This window comes from Vipera ursinii (assembly GCF_947247035.1).
Source record: "Vipera ursinii genome assembly, chromosome: 8".
Lineage (NCBI taxonomy): Eukaryota > Metazoa > Chordata > Lepidosauria > Squamata > Viperidae > Vipera > Vipera ursinii.
This window is the reverse complement of record NC_139519.1, coordinates 14,469,726-14,488,247: the sequence shown is the minus strand read 5'-3', so window position 1 is coordinate 14,488,247 and position 18,522 is coordinate 14,469,726. Positions and strand designations below refer to the sequence as shown.

Here is an 18,522-nt window from a genome sequence, read left to right as displayed (position 1 = left end):
GTCTCTTCTTAAAAACCTCCAGTGATGGAGTGTCCACGATCTCTGGAGGCAAGCTGCTCCACTAGTTGATTGTCCTCACTGCCAGGAAGTTTCTCCTTAATTCCAGGTTGCTTCTCTCTTTGGTCAGTTTCCAACCATTGTTTCTCGTCCTTCCCTCCGGTGCTTTGGTGAACAATCTGGCCCCCTCTGCCTTGTGGCAGTCCCTCAGATACTGGAACACTGCTATCATATCTCCCCTATTTCTTCTTTTCTTTAGACTAGCCAAACCCAAGTCCTGCAGCTGTCCCTCATACATTTTAGTCTCCAGGCCTTTGATCATCTTAATTGCTCTTCTTTGAATTTTTTTTCCAAACTCTCAACATCTTTTTTGTGATATGGTGACCACAATTGGCTGCAGTATTATTCCAGGTGTGGTCTCACTAGGGTTTTATAAAGTGGTATGTTCTGGGAAAGAGTTGGCAGTCCTAAGGTTAGAAGGGCATGTCATTCTGATTTCTACCAGAAGATCCAAAGCCTTGATTAATGAGCTTTGTGAAATCATTGGATGAACTTGAACAAATTGCTCATTTTTCATCACAATCTTTATTATCCAGATTATTATGAAGATAAATGAGCATAATTTTAAAGGCTTTGTACATTGACCCATAAACTTTAGTAGGTGAAAATAAGAGTGTCTCAGGGTGTCCTTTGAATTCCATTCCTAGAAAATTACCATTTCTTCCTGGAGCATCATCCCTGCAAGTCGTTCCAGCTTCTGGTGAACAGATATTGACTTTGACAAGCCAAGTTCTTTTAGAAAAAAGTCCCCGTGGTTATTTTTGCTTTGCTTTTCAGAAACTGACCATGTGTGACTCAGGAGATCACATAGTTTGGTAGTTCCTCTGAATAATGAAGTTAACATGGAAACAGCTATTTTGCAAATTTGTTAAAAGGCACCCTAGGGAATTCACAAGCTATAAATTACAATGGTCAAGCTTCTAGGTCTTTATATTAAATTTTAGATTCAAGCTGAAAGTGGGATGCTCTCATAAAGAAAAGCAACTTTTATTATATTTAGCAACACTAAATATAATATCCCTCCCTTCCAATCCCACCCACCCCTTTCAGACACACACACATCCTAGTACATCTCCTTATGTACTAGGAACAGAAGATTTTTCCTGATTTTTTTTCCTGCAGAAATATTCCAAATTGTAGTTTGTCATAACCTCCAAACTAAGATACTACACTCCAGATACAAGTCTGCCTGAAAAACCTCTAAAACCTCTAAAACATCCAGGAATATTCTCATGGGTGTATGAGCTTGAACTTTCTATGCTCAGCAATTTTTAACTTACACTCTAGAACTTGTGCTGGTAAAATAAAAAAAAAAGATCTGATAGGTCTTTTTGCTGTCAGTAAAGAAATTCACAATGTCTGCTTATCTTAAACTACCTTTAGATTCCTTCCAGAGATAGTGGAAATAAAAAGGAGAAAGTGGGATGTGAAAGAATTTTAAAAATAATGTATATGGAAAGTAAGATAGGCAATATTTTTGCAGCCAAAAGCTGTTTTCCCCCCCCCCATTTTCCCAAGCACTCTAATATTAGTAAAATAAATGATGGTACTGGAATAAATGGATTATCTTCTCCCATTTAGGCATTGGGGTTATTAAAAATGAAGGATGTATTAAGCCTATTGTATAATAAAAAATAGTTATAATTTGCCAAATCATTGCTTTGCCAAGAAATAACGATCCTTAGAAACTTCAGAGGCCACTCATGTCATGGGTCACCTTTATTTTAAGCAAAATTTTTGTAATTTATTTATTTATCTGAATGACATACCAAGGTAAGTTGTTACTCTAAATGCATTTGTACTCGGTAAACAGTCTCGTTGTTTACAAATCGTTGTTGTTGCAAATCCTGTGTTTCTGGGTTTCTTTCCCACTTTTTCTCACTTGTCTCATCGTATATTCGGCAGAAACCTGATTTCTGTCCCTAGCTAACCAACGTGATAAACGGTGCTGGGGGAAAAAAAAAAACAAGTCTGCTGCCTGGCATGGATTCTAATTGGCTGTGATAGTGGTCGGCTGCCGATTTGTTTATAAACTAGAAAACCTACAAATTGCCAGCCATCTGCCCAGCACAGTCTGCTAATAAAATGCCTGTAGCCTGCAGATCCATCCAATGATTGCTTCCATGTCTCTGGGCTCTCACCTGGGGTGATCTAGTGAGCTTGAGACCTGGAAATAAATTGTGACTTAACTGTCACAGGCTAATGCTTAGAGATTTGAAATACCCATTGCAAAAAGTGTAGGTGCTACATGTTCTGTACCAGCCTGCTACCGGCCCTGCAGAAAAGGCAGGGACAACCCCTTTACAAACGGCAAGAGGCTGGAAATAAGCCTGCCAAATTTATTAACATAAAACAGAGCAAAACAAGACACCAACCATGAAACAGGAGCTATGAAACAGGAACTAATCAAGCAGTTGCCTTCAGCAAACCAGCCCTCCACCGCATTCCTCTTTTATACAGTTCAGGGCGTGGCTTCTCTCTGCCTCCTTCTGAGGTGCCCCATTGCCTTCCTCTGTTTACTCCTGATTGACTGCCTCCTGCGTCGGGCGTCCTTGAACAGGGCCAGCTGTGGGTCATCTTCATCCACGCTGTCAGGCTCACACAGCTGGGTCTGTGTCGTAACCAGGTGGGAGGGGCCTGGCTGAGGGCTCTCATCATCAAGATCTTCAACCCCCCAGCAAGCTCTTCAACACCCCCCTCCTCCTCTGAGTTGTCTGACCCAACTGCCGAACCCACAGGCTGACCCTGAATCACAACACTACACTCTTTCAATGGAAGGTATGAAGGGCCCATGGTGCTCTCTGAGCTTGGTTGTTTTCTTGCAGACGTTTCATTACCCAAATGAACATCATCAGGGCTATCAGTGACTGTCATTGATGATGTTACCTCCTTTGGGTAATGAAACGTCTGCAAGAAAACAACCCAGCTCAGAGAGCAACCAAGGGCCCCTCCTTTCAACCATGAACTTCCAATATTCTCCTTGAATGATGGAAGTTATAGTTCCTGCAATTAATTTAGCTGCTCTGCAGGATGAAGTATTTTGGCGTGGTTTCACATTGGCAGATTCATGACAGATCTCTGGAGTGGAACAATCTTTCGCTCAGGGTTTGCTGGGTTCAGAGCTTGTGACTCCTTAAGAAAAATCTTTGGAACCTCAGGATTGCTTGATGCCATGGGGGAAATGCTAGCAGGGACTTCCCATGACAAGGCATTCCCAAGAGAGGAGGGATGGAAGCAGTCTGGCATGCTGCTTCTTTCCTTTGAAAAGAAAAAGAAAGAAGTGTAGACTCGTAGGGTTGAAAGGCAAAGAAATATTTGTGCGTCACACTTCCCAGTTCCGAAGCTTCTGTGTTTTTGATTTCATGATATTTCCTTATGATATTTCTTCAGCTATTTCCCTCAGTAAAGTGATTGCTTTTAGCTTTATCTCTGGAGATACTTCACATTATGTCTGCATCTCTTCTATTTCTAAAGAATCTTGGCGTGATGAGAACGGGGTTGTGTATATTGTGACTTTACCTGGTCTGTCCTACTCCTTCCTTTTTTCCCCATTAGTCCTCCAGGTTTGTACCTCTTCCCCTGGAGATCCCCTTATTTGCCACATTTCTCCAGTTCTGAAGACACAGAACAGACTGAAGCTCTGCATTCTTCTTTTACCAATTCTGTATCTCTCCTGCCCGGCTCCTTTTAACAACATCCTATTTTATTAGTGTCTGCGATACACATACTTACTTATATGTAGATGTCCAAGGAAATGCATAGCAAAATCAGCTTTCTTCACTGTCCCTTTGCCTTTTCTGAATGGACCAAATGAAGAAGATTCCATATTATTTCCATTTCGTCCTTTCCTCACCCCGCTGAATTCATTGTCATGCTACTTTATCAAGCAGCTATTAATTAGAGGGTGACCATTCAAGTATTTTCAATTCCCGTGTTGCTTAGTCAACATGGATAGCGCTAAGACAGACATGTCAAACACAAGGCCCGGGGGCTGGATCCGGCCCGTGAAGTGGTTTCATGCGGCCCGCAAAGCCATCCTGGAAACAGTGAGGGAACGCCCCCCCACTGCCTTGGCCTGAACGATGTAGAGCTGGCCACGCCCACCCAGTAGGCCATACACACTTTAGCCACGCCTACCCAGTAGGCCATACCCACCCAGGCCACACCCACCTGTCCCCCTGAGGGCAACCGCAATGCTGATGTGGCCCTCAATGAAATTGAGTTTGACACCCCTGCGCTAATAGATTCCAGGGGAAAGCACCAGACATGTTGTCTATTTTAATGTAAATAATTTCAAATAGTGACCAGAGTAATAGATCAATATTCATAGTTTATGAATTGTTTTTTTTCCCTCTCCACTTGCTTTCTTTTAAGGTGGAATGGCTTAAGAATGAAGAACCGGTCAATGCTGAACAGGATGAAAATATTGACACCCGAGCAGATCACAACCTAATTATCCGTCAAGCCCGCCTGTCTGATTCAGGGAACTACACCTGCATGGCAGCCAACATTGTTGCCAAAAGAAGAAGCCTCTCAGCCACAGTTGTGGTGTATGGTCAGTAGGTGTGACTTGTTGTAACTTCTTGGACTATGAGTACCGTTCTTGTTTGATCAATACTGTTAATGAATTCATTCATCCATTTCTTTTAAGCATCACTGCTGGCTGAGAACTTCCTGGAATTGAAGTCCACACATCTCAAAGTTGTCAAGGTTGAGAAACACCGGGTTAAGGCATCAGGCTAGAAACCAGGTGGTCACGAGTTCTAATCCCACCTTAGGTATGAAGCCAGCTGGATGACATTGAGATAGTCATTGTCTTTCATCCCTAAAAAGTAGAGCAATGGCAAGGTAGAACGTTTGAAAACCTTGCCAATAAAATTGCAACAACCTGTCCTGGCAGTCTCCAAGAGTTGGATACGATTGGACAGAAGGGGGAAAAAAAAGTTTAAAAGAGCACTGAAATAAACCTTCTAGTCTCCTAATAGTGACAGGGAGACAGATCATGTCATTGCTCCCTTTCCTGACTTCTAACCGTTCATGAACTATGTGTGCATTCGAGCAAAGTATAATTTTATTATTGTTTTTAATCAATAACTTATTAACGCTTCTCTGTTCAGTCATAGATTAAGATCCTTGATTTCAAAAGAGAGTTGAGAGCATAAAAGTTGTGACTACATAAATTCTAGGTATACTTTGCTGAGAATGGGTGGGTATAAGAGGTACAAAACCAATTGCTTATTAGTGAATAGAAGTGCGTCTCTTTGGAGGGGGATAATTAATGTGGAACTGGGGCTATATATTCCCCACTTTTTCTTAGATAGGAGGGAAGAATCTATAGTTGCCTATAACTTGCTGAAGCTCAACTTCCACTAGATGTAACCAAGGTAAGGATGTTGGGTAGTGCAGCTAAGCAATATCCTGAGATCCAAAGTTTAATGTATACTAATGATACCTGTCTGTACAACAATGGAGCCTCTTAATCAAACTTAAGACGTAGAATAACAGATGACCTTACAGACATTTTTCAGCTGAATTTGAAATGCAGCAGGGAAGTTTTTCTTTCTTCATTTCATCTTCTTATTAAAGTACCAAATGGCATTTCATTAAGAGAGAACGATGTCTCAACACTTCCTTTCCCTTCCCTTCCCTTATTTCATTTTATTAGTTTGTTTATTTATAACATTTATTGGCCACCCATCTTATCTTTCCTTTCCTTTCTCCTTTCCTTTCCTTTCCTTTCCTTTCCTTTCCTTTCCTTTCCTTTCCTTTCCTTTCCTTTCCTTTCCTTTCCTTTCCTTTCCTTTCCTTTCCTTTCCTTTCCTTTCCTTTCCTTTCCTTTCCTTTCCTTTCCTTTCCTTTCCTTTCCTTTCCTTTCCCTTCCCTTTCCTTTCCTTTCCTTTCCCTTCCCTTCCCTTCCCTTCCCTTCCCTTCCCTTCCCTAACTGGAATGAAAACCAGTTTGGTCCAGTGGTTAAAGTACTAGTCTAAAAACAAGGAGACCATTAATTCTAATCTTATTTTAAGCCTGAAAGCCAGCTGGGAGACTTTGGCCTAGTCACTCTGTCTCATCCCAGTTCACCTCATAGGATTGTTCATATGGGGAAAATTGGAAGGGGGAAGGACTATCTTCTATAAAAATAATAAAGGTGGGATTTAAAAACATTTTTTTAAAAAATATGTGCTTAGAGACAATTAAAGTGAGCCTATGTCATCACTAGTTCCTTACCGAAATATATGCATTCATTGATACTATGTCCTCTAGGTAAGTGCATCGCAGTAATACTTGCATACCAGCATGTAAAGAGGAAACTGTGAGAACTATCACATCTTTATTTGTCTTTACAGAGGAAATATTGAAAATGGAAAGTTGCGTAACAAGGGCTGCCTCTTGCAGAATGCTAATACGCTAATCCACCTCTTTGCTTTCCTTTCCCTTATATTTGTGTTTGCCTAGTGAACGGAGGCTGGTCTTCTTGGACAGCCTGGTCCAACTGCAATGCTCAGTGTGGCAGAGGATGGCAAAAGAGATCCCGGACGTGCACTAACCCTGCTCCCCTCAATGGCGGTGCCTTCTGCGAAGGAATGTCTGTACAGAAAATTACCTGCACATCATTGTGCCCCAGTGAGCAAGATATTATTTATTTCCTTATTCGACTGATTGATTGATTGATTGATTTCTATAGCTGCCCATTTCTGCAAACAACTCTGAGTGACTCATGATTCAAATACATATGTGAGGTTGGCCCCAACCCTCCTATCCTTTTCTCAAGGGCCTAAAGACGTGGCTCTGCTGGCTGGCTTGGAGCCCCAGTTGGGGGAACAGCGCAGTGGAGGTGGCTGGTTGAGTAGCAACAGAAGCCACCTCCTCGGTGGTGGGATTCAAATAGGGGAACAACCGGTTCTCTGTGTGGATGCCGCTTCCAAAAGTCCATTCTGGGCCTCGGTAACCAAAAATTAGCTACCGGTTCTGCCGAAGTGGTGTGAACTGGCTGAATTCCACCACTGGACCTCCCCCCACTCTGCCCCTGTCCTCCCCATGTGTCTTTAAGTTTTAATGTTGATTTTAATTATTTATGTTTTAATGTGTAAGTGTGTGTGTGTGTATGTGTGTGTGTGTGTATGTGTGTGTATATGCAACATACATACATACACACATATACATACATATATACAAAAACATACATATATATATGACTGTAAGTCACCCAGAGTTACCCTAAGATGGGTGTCCAATGCATTTTATAAATATATTACAATGAAAATCTTAAGAATATTTTAAAACAATGAAAACAGTAAAAAAAAACCATTAAAACAATAAAACAAACATTACAACATCTAAATCGAGTACATACAAAGCAAGACATCTGATCTGTTAACTGTATAGCCATGAGGCGGAACCCTTGCTCCACGTAGCGCCCTGGGCTCACGACCATAGCCAGGTCTTTAAAGCTTTATGGAAAACTAATAGGGTGGGGCCATTATAATCTCTGAAGGATGTTCCACAGAGCAGGGGCTGCTTCAGAAAAAGCTTGTCTTCTAGTCCTCATGAACTGACATTCTTTGGCTGAAGGATCTGCAGCATGCCTATCCAATTTGATCTTATTGGGATGGGCAGAAACTCTGGGAAAAAAAGCGATTCCTCAATTGTCTTTATTGCAGGATTTGGTGGACATTGGGACCAACATGGACACAACTCCAACCTTTTTCTGTTTTTCAGCATCTCAGTTTCTCTAGAATGGCAAAATTGAATTCTGGGCCAAATGGTTATTAAGATATTAATTCACAACTGATTCTTATGCACTCTGAGTATTTGTGTGTTCGTGTGTATGCCTGTATGTATTTTCCCTTTTGTCTTCTGCATATTCCCTATAGGCTTCATTACCTAAAGCACTTTGAACACCGTGGGGGTTTGAACACCACGTCTACCAGTCTAAACTGGAATTTACTGGAAATGTACTACATACCGCAAGCATTTTCTCCTCCTGTTTTCTGAACTTTCTCCCTTAACTAGGCCTGGTTTGAACACAGGTACTTCAAGCAAAGCCGGGCAAGGCTTGCATAGGCTACAAGCTGGAAAGTGTGCTCTTCGCCAGGAAATTCACAAATGCATCGATTCCAGAATTCTCTTAGACGTAAACAAGAGGGCTGCAAGGCTAGCTCTGTTATTTCTGGCACATGTCAAAAACTCCAGATTTTGTTTGGAATCTGAATTTCCATAGCAACATTACTTTCACTTCAAGCAGCTGTTCAGGCAAAAAGCCTCAAGCCATTGTTAGATCTCATAAATAAGCATAATCACCAACTTCTGGGTTTTATTTCCACTTCCTCCTTTGCCACTAAAAGAGACGGTGCTAAAATCTGTTTCCCAGCCTGCTGAGTCTGTCCTTTCTTCTAGATTCCTACCTTATTCTCATGGGGTTCCCCCCCCCATAAAGCTCTTCAGATGTGTTTTTGTTTACTTGAATGGGTCAAGATGGCAAAAAAATTCAAGTAGTATAAAGGTAAAGGTAAAGGTTCCCCTGCACATACGTGCTAGTCATTTCCAACTCTAGGGGCCGATGCTCATCTCCGTTTCAAAGCCGAAGAGCCAGCGCTTGTCCGAGGACGTCTCCGTGGTCATGTGGCCGGCATGACTAGACGCCAAAGGCGCACGGAACGCTGTTAGCTTCCCACCGTAGTGGTCCCTATTTTTCTACTTGCATTTTTACGTGCTTTCGAACTGCTAGGTTGGCAGAAGCTGGAACAAGTAACAGGCGCTCACTCTGTTATGCGGCACTCGGGATTCGACCCGCCAAACTGCCAACCTTCTGATCAACAAGCTCAGTGTCTTAACCCACTGAGCCACCGCGTCCCTAGTCAAGTAGTATACTTTTCCCCATCTCCATTCTAAACCTAGCTGCCCATACTGTCAGATCGGCAAAAACCTTGTATCAGGAGTTCCCTTAAGGATGTTTTCCTTGGAATTTAACTGAAAGGTTCAAAAGAGCCTTGGTGGAGCAGTGGGCTAATGCCTCCTTAAGTAACACCAGCTGCCTGCAATTAGTGCAGGTTCGCGTCCCACCAGGCTCAAGGTTGACTCAGCCTTCCATCCTTCCGAGGTAGGTAAAATGAGGACCCAGATTGTTGGGGGCAATTAAGCTGACTTTGTAATAATGCCGCTTGGGGTGTGTGTGAAAGCCCTAACAAGCAGGCATATACATAGAATGAAGGCTACTGCTAAGCTTGTAAGCCGCCCTGAGTCTTCGGAGAAGGGCGGGATATAAATGTAATAAAAAATAAATAAAATAAATAAATATATTTAATTTTCAAAATCTAGGGCCGTGGTGGCGAACCTATGGCACGCATGCCACAGATGGCACGCAGAGCCCTTTCTGTGGGCACGCGGACCCTCGTCCCAGTCCTAGGCCTTCAGCTGGGTTTTATAAAACCTTTTTGCTTTAGGCCTCTGCCGCCATATGCAAAAAAAAAAGGTTCAATTTCAACTTCTTGCGGAAAAAAAAAGATCTCGCAAAGTTGGAATTGACTGAAGGAACTTTTTAGTCCCACCCAGTCTGCCGTTACCACCGCAGCCACGGCCACCCAATGGGCCACGCCCACCCGGCACCCGACAATACATAAGTGGGTTTTGGGTTGCAGTTTGGGCACTTGGTCTCTAAAAGGTTCGCCATCACTGATCTAGGGTATATGTGTACCTCTGGAGTAGACCTCTGAAAGACATGATAAAAGGACAGGACACTTCTCGTGTCCATCTCGTAATTAAGGCTTGTGTTAAAATCCGACGAGCCGGTTATGAGACCTCCACCAATAGCTTCCTTTTAGCGTGAAAAACAAAATAGAAAAGAGTACATTTCCTATTAAAATGAGAAAAGGGAAATATTGGCACGCTGTTTCTTCCAAATGTTCAGATCTCAGTTGGGGAAGATGTTCTTAACTCCTTCAGCCAAACCTCAGTATATTGCTTCAAGTCTGAGGGACTATTGAAAATTATGTCATGGGAAACAAAGTTGTGATATGATTTCTATGACAGTGAAAAGAGAAAAAAAAGCGCAAACACAGACATTCTTCCTTTTGATATTTTCTCTCTAACAGAAATACAGATCAGTTGGCTGATAGAGGTAGTCCTGAACCTACAACAGATCATTTACTGACCATGCAAAGTTACAACAGCCCTGAAAAAAGAGACTTATGACTGTTTTTCACACTTATGACCCATATTCCTGTGATCAAAATTTGGATGCTTGGCAACTGGTTCATATTTATGATGATGGCAGTGTCCCAGGGTCACGTGATCCCCTTTTGCAACCTTCCGGCAAGCAAAGTCAATGGGGAAGGAAGCCAGATTCACTTAACAACCATGTTACTAACTTAACAACTGCAGTGTTTCACTTAACAACTAGGGCAAGAAAGGTTGAAAAATGGGGCAGAATTGCTTAACAGCTGTCTCACTTAGCAACGGAAATTTTGGGCTGTTATGGCAGTAAATCGAGGACTACCTGTACGTTGCTATTATTACTATGCCGTTCACCTCTCAGTGCTATACCAAATGCAAGGATGGCAATTCGTGCTAGTTAAGGTTAGCAAGAAATGAAATTTTGCAGAATGACCGTTCAGCTGAAATTTCTAGGTTAGCGCTGTCTGTATTTTTTTTTTTTTGTTAAAAATGGTACTTTGTGTGTCTCTCATAAGTGTGGAACTATGTAAAATTTGCTGACTTTTGAACCGAGTTTTTGCAAAGTTTCTAGCTGAGGCGGTACATGAATCAGCATTTCATCCCTGAGATATTTCTTTATTTATTTATTTCCTTTTTGCTTCAGGCAATCTTTCTCTCCCTCTCTTACCAAAATGAAGCAACCCAAATGAATCTGCGAAAGTCAGAAATAGCGGGAAGAGTGACAACTGAAGAGAAGCTATTTCATTTTCCCTTTGGTGAAATGATAAAAAAATTGGGACTTGTAATCTTCTAGGGCAATTTTGAGCTTTAGGTTCACATCGAGACATTTTCATTTCGAGCTATTTATTTTAAGAAAGATTGGATATTCACAGTGGCGTAGCGTGGGGGGTGCAGGGGGGGCCGGCCGCACCGGGCGCAACATCTGGGGGGGCGCGCTCGCACTGAGCTGCTCAGGGAGCCCCAACGGCTGCACAGAGTTGGCTTGGCTCCGCTCTTGAGCTGCTCTTTCTTGCAAAGCGAAATGAGTCCGGCAGGTGAGATGGGCGGCCACATAAACTGAATAAAATAAATAGAAGCAGCCAACTCTCCGCCCAGGCTCAGGCCAACCGCAAGCGCCCCGCAGGCACCCCGGCAGGCTTGGCCGAGCGAAGACGGACCCGCCGGCCGGCCGGCCTAGCTTCGTGCGCATGCGTGGCTTTATTTAGCAGGGCTCACGTGCGAGCTTGAATGCAGCGGCTCTTGCAGGTCGGAGCCCCACCCAGCCGCCCTCGAGAGGGACCCGAAAGCATCCCGCATGCGCGCGACTCTTCTAGGAAATTCTATGCCGCTGCGGGGCGCGTCTTTTCGGCGGTGCCGTGACGTCACTGCCCGCCCGCCCCTCTATTTCTGCTTCCGGTTGCCTTGCCCCGGGTGCTGACAACCCACGCTACGCCACTGGATATTCACTCTTTTTTTTGGGCAGATCTAGCTTTCAATGAAACTAGAGTTGCACAAACAGAGGGGACATACATCCCTGCAAACTGTATGTCAAAGGAAAAAAAATCCAACTTTGTCTATTCAAGTTTAAAAAAGAAAAGGAATTTATTTCAAGGTTCAATTTTAAATACAGGTTTGGTTCATGTGTTCCATGAATAATTTATCTCCTTTTCTTCTGTAAACTAAGGATAAATTCTAACAGGGGGGACCTTTCATGCTCTCTGACCTTGGTCACTTTCTTGAAGATGTTTCATTATCAGACGAGGTAATATCATCAGTGCTAGAACTGACTCCACAGTTTAATCCTGAGCTATAAATATTCTCTTCCATAGATTCCAACATTTTACAGGTTCCAAGTTCCCATTGTCTACTTAGAACAACACTGGGCTTGTCAATCAGAGGATTGGCAGTTTGAGACCCAAGTACCACATGACAGGGTGAGCTCCCATTCCTGCCAGCCTAGCAGTTTGAAAGCCTGAGAATGCAAGTAGATAAATAGGTATCACTTTGGTGGGAAGATAACAGCATTCTGTGCACCTCGGCATATAGTCATATCAGCTACATGACTATAGAAGCATCTTCGGACAAAACTGGCTTCCTCAATTAGGAAACGGAGATGAGCACCACAACCAAGAGTCGGGCACGACTGGACAGGGTCAACCTTTACCTTTTTTTCTTCTCAAATTCAGAGAGCATACTCAGCATCTAGAGTTGAGTGGAATCGTGGTCCAGTTATTTTGAAAAGTTTGTATCGGATATAAAGGTGTGAATTTACAGCTCAGTTCAGATTATCATGCAAAATGGTTAGGGCTTATTTGATATTTAGAAGCCTGCAGTTTAACACGAAGGACTTATCTGAATGGGTGAGCAGGAGTGCCAAAAAATGAAAACCCATATATCCATAAAATGTGGGAATATGGAGATTGAAATCCCGCTCTCCTCTTCTAAGACAGCATCACTGCAAGAGAACATGAAAAATTTGAGAACAGACTGGATAAAAATCCTGAATTACCACTTCCATTCATCCAATAACTGTGAATTATTTTTATAGTTATCCCTTCTTGTAATAAAATAGAGATGTAGTTTCTAGCTCTTGGGGTGCCCAACAGTGATTTAAATTAGGAATGAGCAGACTTCAGGCCAAGTGTGGGTATTACATCTACTTGCTGCAGCCTCGATTTTTGTAGGGAACAGAAAACTATTATATTAAGTTTCAAGTTTTGACATATCAAACTGAAATTCTCTTCCAGCTCCAATTCCACAAAGAATGAAAAGCTGCATTGCATTACTATTTTGGCACTGGCCTATAAAAAAAAGGGGTTCATCCCCAATTTGAACATGGATGTGGAGCAACAACACTTAGGATCTTCCCCTTCTCTCATCTTTTGCAAATCATCATCAAAATCATCATCAAAATCATCAAATCATCAAATCATCATCACCACCCCCATCAAAGCTATTCTCCTTCTCTTCATCATCATCATCAAAATCAAATGATTCCCAGTTTTCCTGTACCAAATGTCATTATATGAAGTCTAAGTCTATGTCTAAGTCTTCTTTGCACACTATTAACAGTGTGTTCCTGTTTCATGGAGCTTATATTTTCTAAAATGCCACACATAAGAGACATGGGGAGGATCAGCAGAAGGAAGAAGTAAAGGTTAATGGAGAAAGAATGAAGTTTCCCATTTGACCGCAGATATTTGTCTTTAGTTATAATGCAACATTGGGAATCAATATCTGTTTTAAGGCTGAGAGGAACATGGGAACATAGACAGTTAGAAGCTGAAGTTAGAGATATGAATGTTGCTGATTAGGAGGAGCAGGAAAGAAAATTCAGTTACATAATAAAATATGTGCATTGTTTTTTTAAGAGGCAGAGTGGCCAAATAATGTCATTATTTCATTTTTTTTCCTGAATGATTCAAACTATCACTGGATCAAATGTCTTCTCCAAAAGGTGCCCTTTCAAAAGGCAACTGCAGTTCCTTTGTTTTTCCTTGAAGACGTTTCGCTTCTCCTCCCAAACTCTTCTTCAGTTCTGACTGAATGGTGGAGAATGGAAGGACTTCAATCAGAACTGAGGAAGCTTCTTGGAGGAGAAGCAAAACATCTTCAAGAAAATCCAATTGCCTTTTGAAAAAGCACCTTTGGAACAACCATGACCTGGATGACTGAGAATCTCCAAAGATGATCAAATGTTGTGTACTGAAATCTACCATTTATCCATTTTCTCCTCATTAGTGGACGGCGCCTGGGAGGTGTGGAGTGAATGGTCAGTCTGCAGCCCTGAGTGTGAGCACTTGAGGATCCGGGAATGCACTTCTCCACCTCCACGGAATGGTGGGAAATTCTGTGAAGGTCCAAACCAAGAATCAGAGAACTGCACGGAAGGCCTTTGTATCCAAGGTAAGTCACTTACCTGGGAAACCCTTCTATTAAATGAGGGCTGAAAAATCTCCAGCCATGTGTGAGCTTTGACTCCTCTTTGCAAACTCCAGTCTTAGGCACAGCTACCAAAGAAGGCAAATATACATGTCCCAGGATAATGTTGCAGAATCCAATCTGGAGTCGTGCTGGAACCTCTCCTCAGGGAACTTCTCTCCTGCCCAAATGTGGGGTGAGAGAGTAGGTCCATGAGGATGGGCTCCAGAATGAGTCCGAAAGCTCATAAGACTAAACCTCTGGTCCTGGGGACCGAACCAGATTGGAATCTTGCAACAATTACCAAAATCTGGTAGTACATTCCTGTTATTTGGAGTCAGGAAACTGATGAAACCCTCTTAAAATAACCCCTTTCACTTGCCTAATTGTACCTCCAGTTTAATTGCATCCTTTGGCTAATTACGTCCCTCTCAAACCTTTCAAATCCATCTTCCTCCTTTCTTTACCGTTGTTGTGAGTCCTCGCCTCCAGCAGATCCGGCAGCCGAGTCAGATGAATCGGATGAGGGGGAAGGGTTGCCTGGGTTCACGTCGGAGTCTGTGGAAGGCTCTGAGGAGCATGAAGACTCAGAGCTAGAGGTGACACCGGGCCCATCTACTCACGCTCAGGCAGAGAGACAGCTGGGTTGGGGGCCTGATCTGAGCGAAGAGGAGGAACAGCTGGGGGCTTGTTCCAGATGCACCGTGCACAGGGAGGAAAGGTGTGCAGGACAATGGAGGGTGGTGGGGCAGCTCTCCAGGAAAAATAAAAGACTCTAAGAAGTCATGTCCTGGCTGGACTATAAAGAGGAGAGGCATGGGAGGGGCTGGTTGCTGAAAGCAACTGTTCATGCTACAGCTTTGCGCTTCTGTCAGGACCCACCCCAATCCACGTCTTTAGAAAAACAAAAACTCTTGGAGTCAGTTCTAGTCCAAAAGGAATCTTTACTAGGACATGCTTGGTTGTGGGAATACAAGACAGGACTTAGTATTGTTTTACAAGCTGAAATTTTATAAAGGGTACCCAGTTCAACCCCCCTTCCCTCAACCCCATTTGCTCAGCCCCCATCCTTCTACTTCGTGTCATCCCTTTCGTGGGGGAAAAAAAAGGGACTTCGAATCTTTATGGTTATTGCTTTCTTCCTCTCCAGAATTAAAAGGAGACACAAGCCAGATTCCTTCTTCTCTAACCCTCCCTTTTGTTCCCCCCAGTTCAAAAGGTTTCCTTGGTCTTTGAAATAACCTAAGGCAGGCTGAATCCACATATGCTCCTCCTTCCTTGGGAGATGGCAGAATCCATGGGGGGGGATAATGTTTTAAACATACATTTATGAATGTGATATAAATGGATTCTGACAGCTTCTGTCATTGGATTTCTTGCCCCAGGATTCTTGGACATTTAACCAGGTTTGTCAGATTTCTGTGTGCCTGAGTGACTTAAACCTTAAGCATTCCAGCTGAGAACTCAGAGAATTGAATCGTGTTCATTTCTACAGCTAAAGGACTGGTTAGGGTTTTGTTCATAAATGCTGTGTCAAAATAAAAGGGATTTATCTTACGAAGTCCTGCCTTGTTCAGTGCAAAAGGCTTTTTTCCTCACGAGTTAGCAGTTGAGCAGTATTCGTGGAGGCTGGTACAGAACAACCCTCTTCCAACCTTATTGGTTTCATAGCCACATACTGTATATATCTAGTGCATGACTGACATTAGAGACTGGCGGGAATTGTGTGAAGTCCGCTTTTTCTACTTGGAGCTGATGAATTGCATGTGTTTGCAGCTTTGATTTATTTCATTTCATCTGAGTTTTTCCTTGGAGCTCAAATCCTTTGAAGTTCTTGGGAAGAGTTACATTGGCTAGAAGGGAAATTCTGTATTCCTTTAAGGGTGAATAATTAATCTGGTTTTAAATGGGCTAGTCCAGTATGACTCATTGCTACAAAAACACATACTCTGGGAGGTAGCTTCCTTCTGCTCCATGTTCATAGCTGGATAATCATTAAGCTGTACAACATTCTCTAATTTGGGAATAGAAGTGATGGAAACTAAATTGTATTTCTGTACGCCTATGTTATGAGTATGAAAAGTTCCCCCCATCCCTTCCCATGGTTAAAGGCCTTATTCTTTTTTTATTAATGTTGGCATCCTGTTGCCTTAGAGTTTCATGAAGCCTTTGGCCTAATTTTATCAGTCTTCACTCAGCCTGTTCACTCCCCATTAGCTTGTTTTGCAAAAACAGTGAAGGAGAAGAAAGAGGGAGTCAGAAGGAGTATTGAGAGAAAGACTGAAAAACAGAGTATCCTCATCCATGTTTAGATCCAGATATGACTGTTCTTTCTTTAGGTTCAGCCCCCATCAGCACGTTCTTTCTGAAGGAGTAAGGCCCCAACACCTAAAATGGCAATGGGGAGGGAAGAGGCAATGAGTGAAATGAAGAGAGGAGGGAGAGAGGAAGGGGGAGGGGAGGGAGGGACGGGGGGGGCGGGGCGGGGGGGGGAGAGAGAGAATATATCACCCTTTGCTTTGGGTGAGATGAAAATGAAGAGATTGCTCATATTATCATCCCATATTAGCATGGGGGGCGGGGTAGAAGTTGTGATTCCCCCAAACCTTTCCAGGAATGGAAAGATCTTAAATATCGGCTGTGTTATCTGGGAGTTATGGGCATTATAATCCTATGAATGTTGGTGGTTCCAGATTGCAGACAACGAGGATATGTGTATGTAGCTAACTCTTACTGAACTCAGCAGGATTTGCTTATCATGGATAGAAATGTGAATCTGTAGTTCCCAAAGCACATCTCTGAACAAGTGCATTCTCAGAATGTTGATATATTGTGTCTGAAATCCCCCCATTCCCACCCCACCCCCAAATCAGAGGCAAAATTGGATTATTTGCTCAGTAACTGCACTCAATACAGTATTATTCACTGTTTGAAAATCTCTTGATCGAGCGGACAGGAGAAATTTATTATTCTAAAACACCTTACAAATAAGCATGATGTTTGTTCCTCCAGTATAAGAGCAACGGTTTCTTTTACACATCTTTCAACATATAAAGAAATATGTAGATATATTGAGGCATGTGGTTGTGAATCTGTCATGCTGTTTCAACTTAATTGTCCTGCTGGGCATGAAATGAACTCTTCGCCATAGGCTGTCTTCAGTAATCTTTGGCGTTTCTGTGTAGTTATCTGCACTTTACACATTAGCTGGCATGGCTACCAGAAGCAGAGAGTGAGAAGGGACCTCAAAGGGCGTTGAATTTTTGTCCTCGCCAAATGAGAGGAACTTCTTTGACAGACCATCCATGGTATCTTCTGCTTTTAAAAAAAAATCTCTCTTCAAGGTTTCCACCATCTTTTAAGATTCCCACTGCTGTGAATTTATCAGGATTGCTCAGACCCTACAGGCAGGTGTTTTCTTCCTAACATTTTCATTTTTAATAGAAGGAGGAAATGCATGGGATTGTGTGACATAGCACTGGCTCCCTATGCATACCAAAGCCTAGTTGATGCTACTGATGCAACTATTGATGCTTATATTCCCATCTCATCCCACCGTCACTATGTTCCAGCCTGGATTTTCCCTACTGTTATTTTGTTTTTGTTTTGCATTTTTCTAGTCAGGATATTTTTGCCGCCATTCCAGGTTTCTGGGCTCCAGGTTTTGCCTGGGGTTAGCTCCTTCTTTTTAATACTAACACTGATGATATTATCTACTTTGGGTAATGAAATGTCTGCAAGAAAAAAACAAGGTCAGAGAGCACCAAGGACCCCTCTTTCCTTTTCCCCCATGAAAGATTTACAGGAGTTACAAGTTATTTTTAATTGTACTATGAGTTATTGGGTTACTGTGAGGCCTGGTTATTTTATCTGTCTCTCATTAAGACTGCTAATTTTCTTGTTGCATTCTTTATCTTAATTATGGATGTATGTGGACTCAGCAGCATACTAGAGCAGTCCTTGAAAAATATATGGTTGTTGTGTTGGAATTGTTTTGGTTTTAAAAACTGGAGTCCCTGGCTGATTTTAAGTTGAGAAATAATACTTTGGGATGGATTTTTGTTTTTTTGGTCTGTGCTAACCTTGGTACTGATTGTTCTTGCTACTATTTCTACCATTGTGTGAAGTGATACAGAGAAACTACTTGTTTTTATATTGTCAAGCACACATTGGCATTAAGCTATCTTTTGAAACTCTAGAAAGAGTGTAGTTCTCAAAAATAAATAGATTAAGTTTGTGTCTAGGAAGAGGAAATAATAATTTATGTGATGAAGGAGTAAAACAAATAGTGAGCCAAGATGTCCAAACTCTCAAGATCCCTGAATATAAGTAAGCCTCTTTAAGAGCTTTCTCAAGCATTTGAAGATGTTGACTCACTGGTTATCCTAAATGAGC

The 18,522-nt window shown here is 42.3% G+C and overlaps 1 protein-coding gene across 1 annotated transcript in view; it reads left to right on the top strand.

The window, feature by feature from the left end:
• The window catches only part of UNC5D (unc-5 netrin receptor D), a gene marked incomplete at both ends in the record, with an annotated part of 191,583 nt that overhangs the window by 101,709 nt on the left and 71,352 nt on the right, over positions 1–18,522 (top strand). Inside the window, 3 exons of the mRNA XM_083368889.1 lie at positions 4,432–4,612; positions 6,511–6,678; positions 13,948–14,112. Coding sequence (XP_083225015.1) covers positions 4,432–4,612; positions 6,511–6,678; positions 13,948–14,112 — 514 coding nt within the window. The remainder of the gene's footprint in view (positions 1–4,431; positions 4,613–6,510; positions 6,679–13,947; positions 14,113–18,522) is intronic.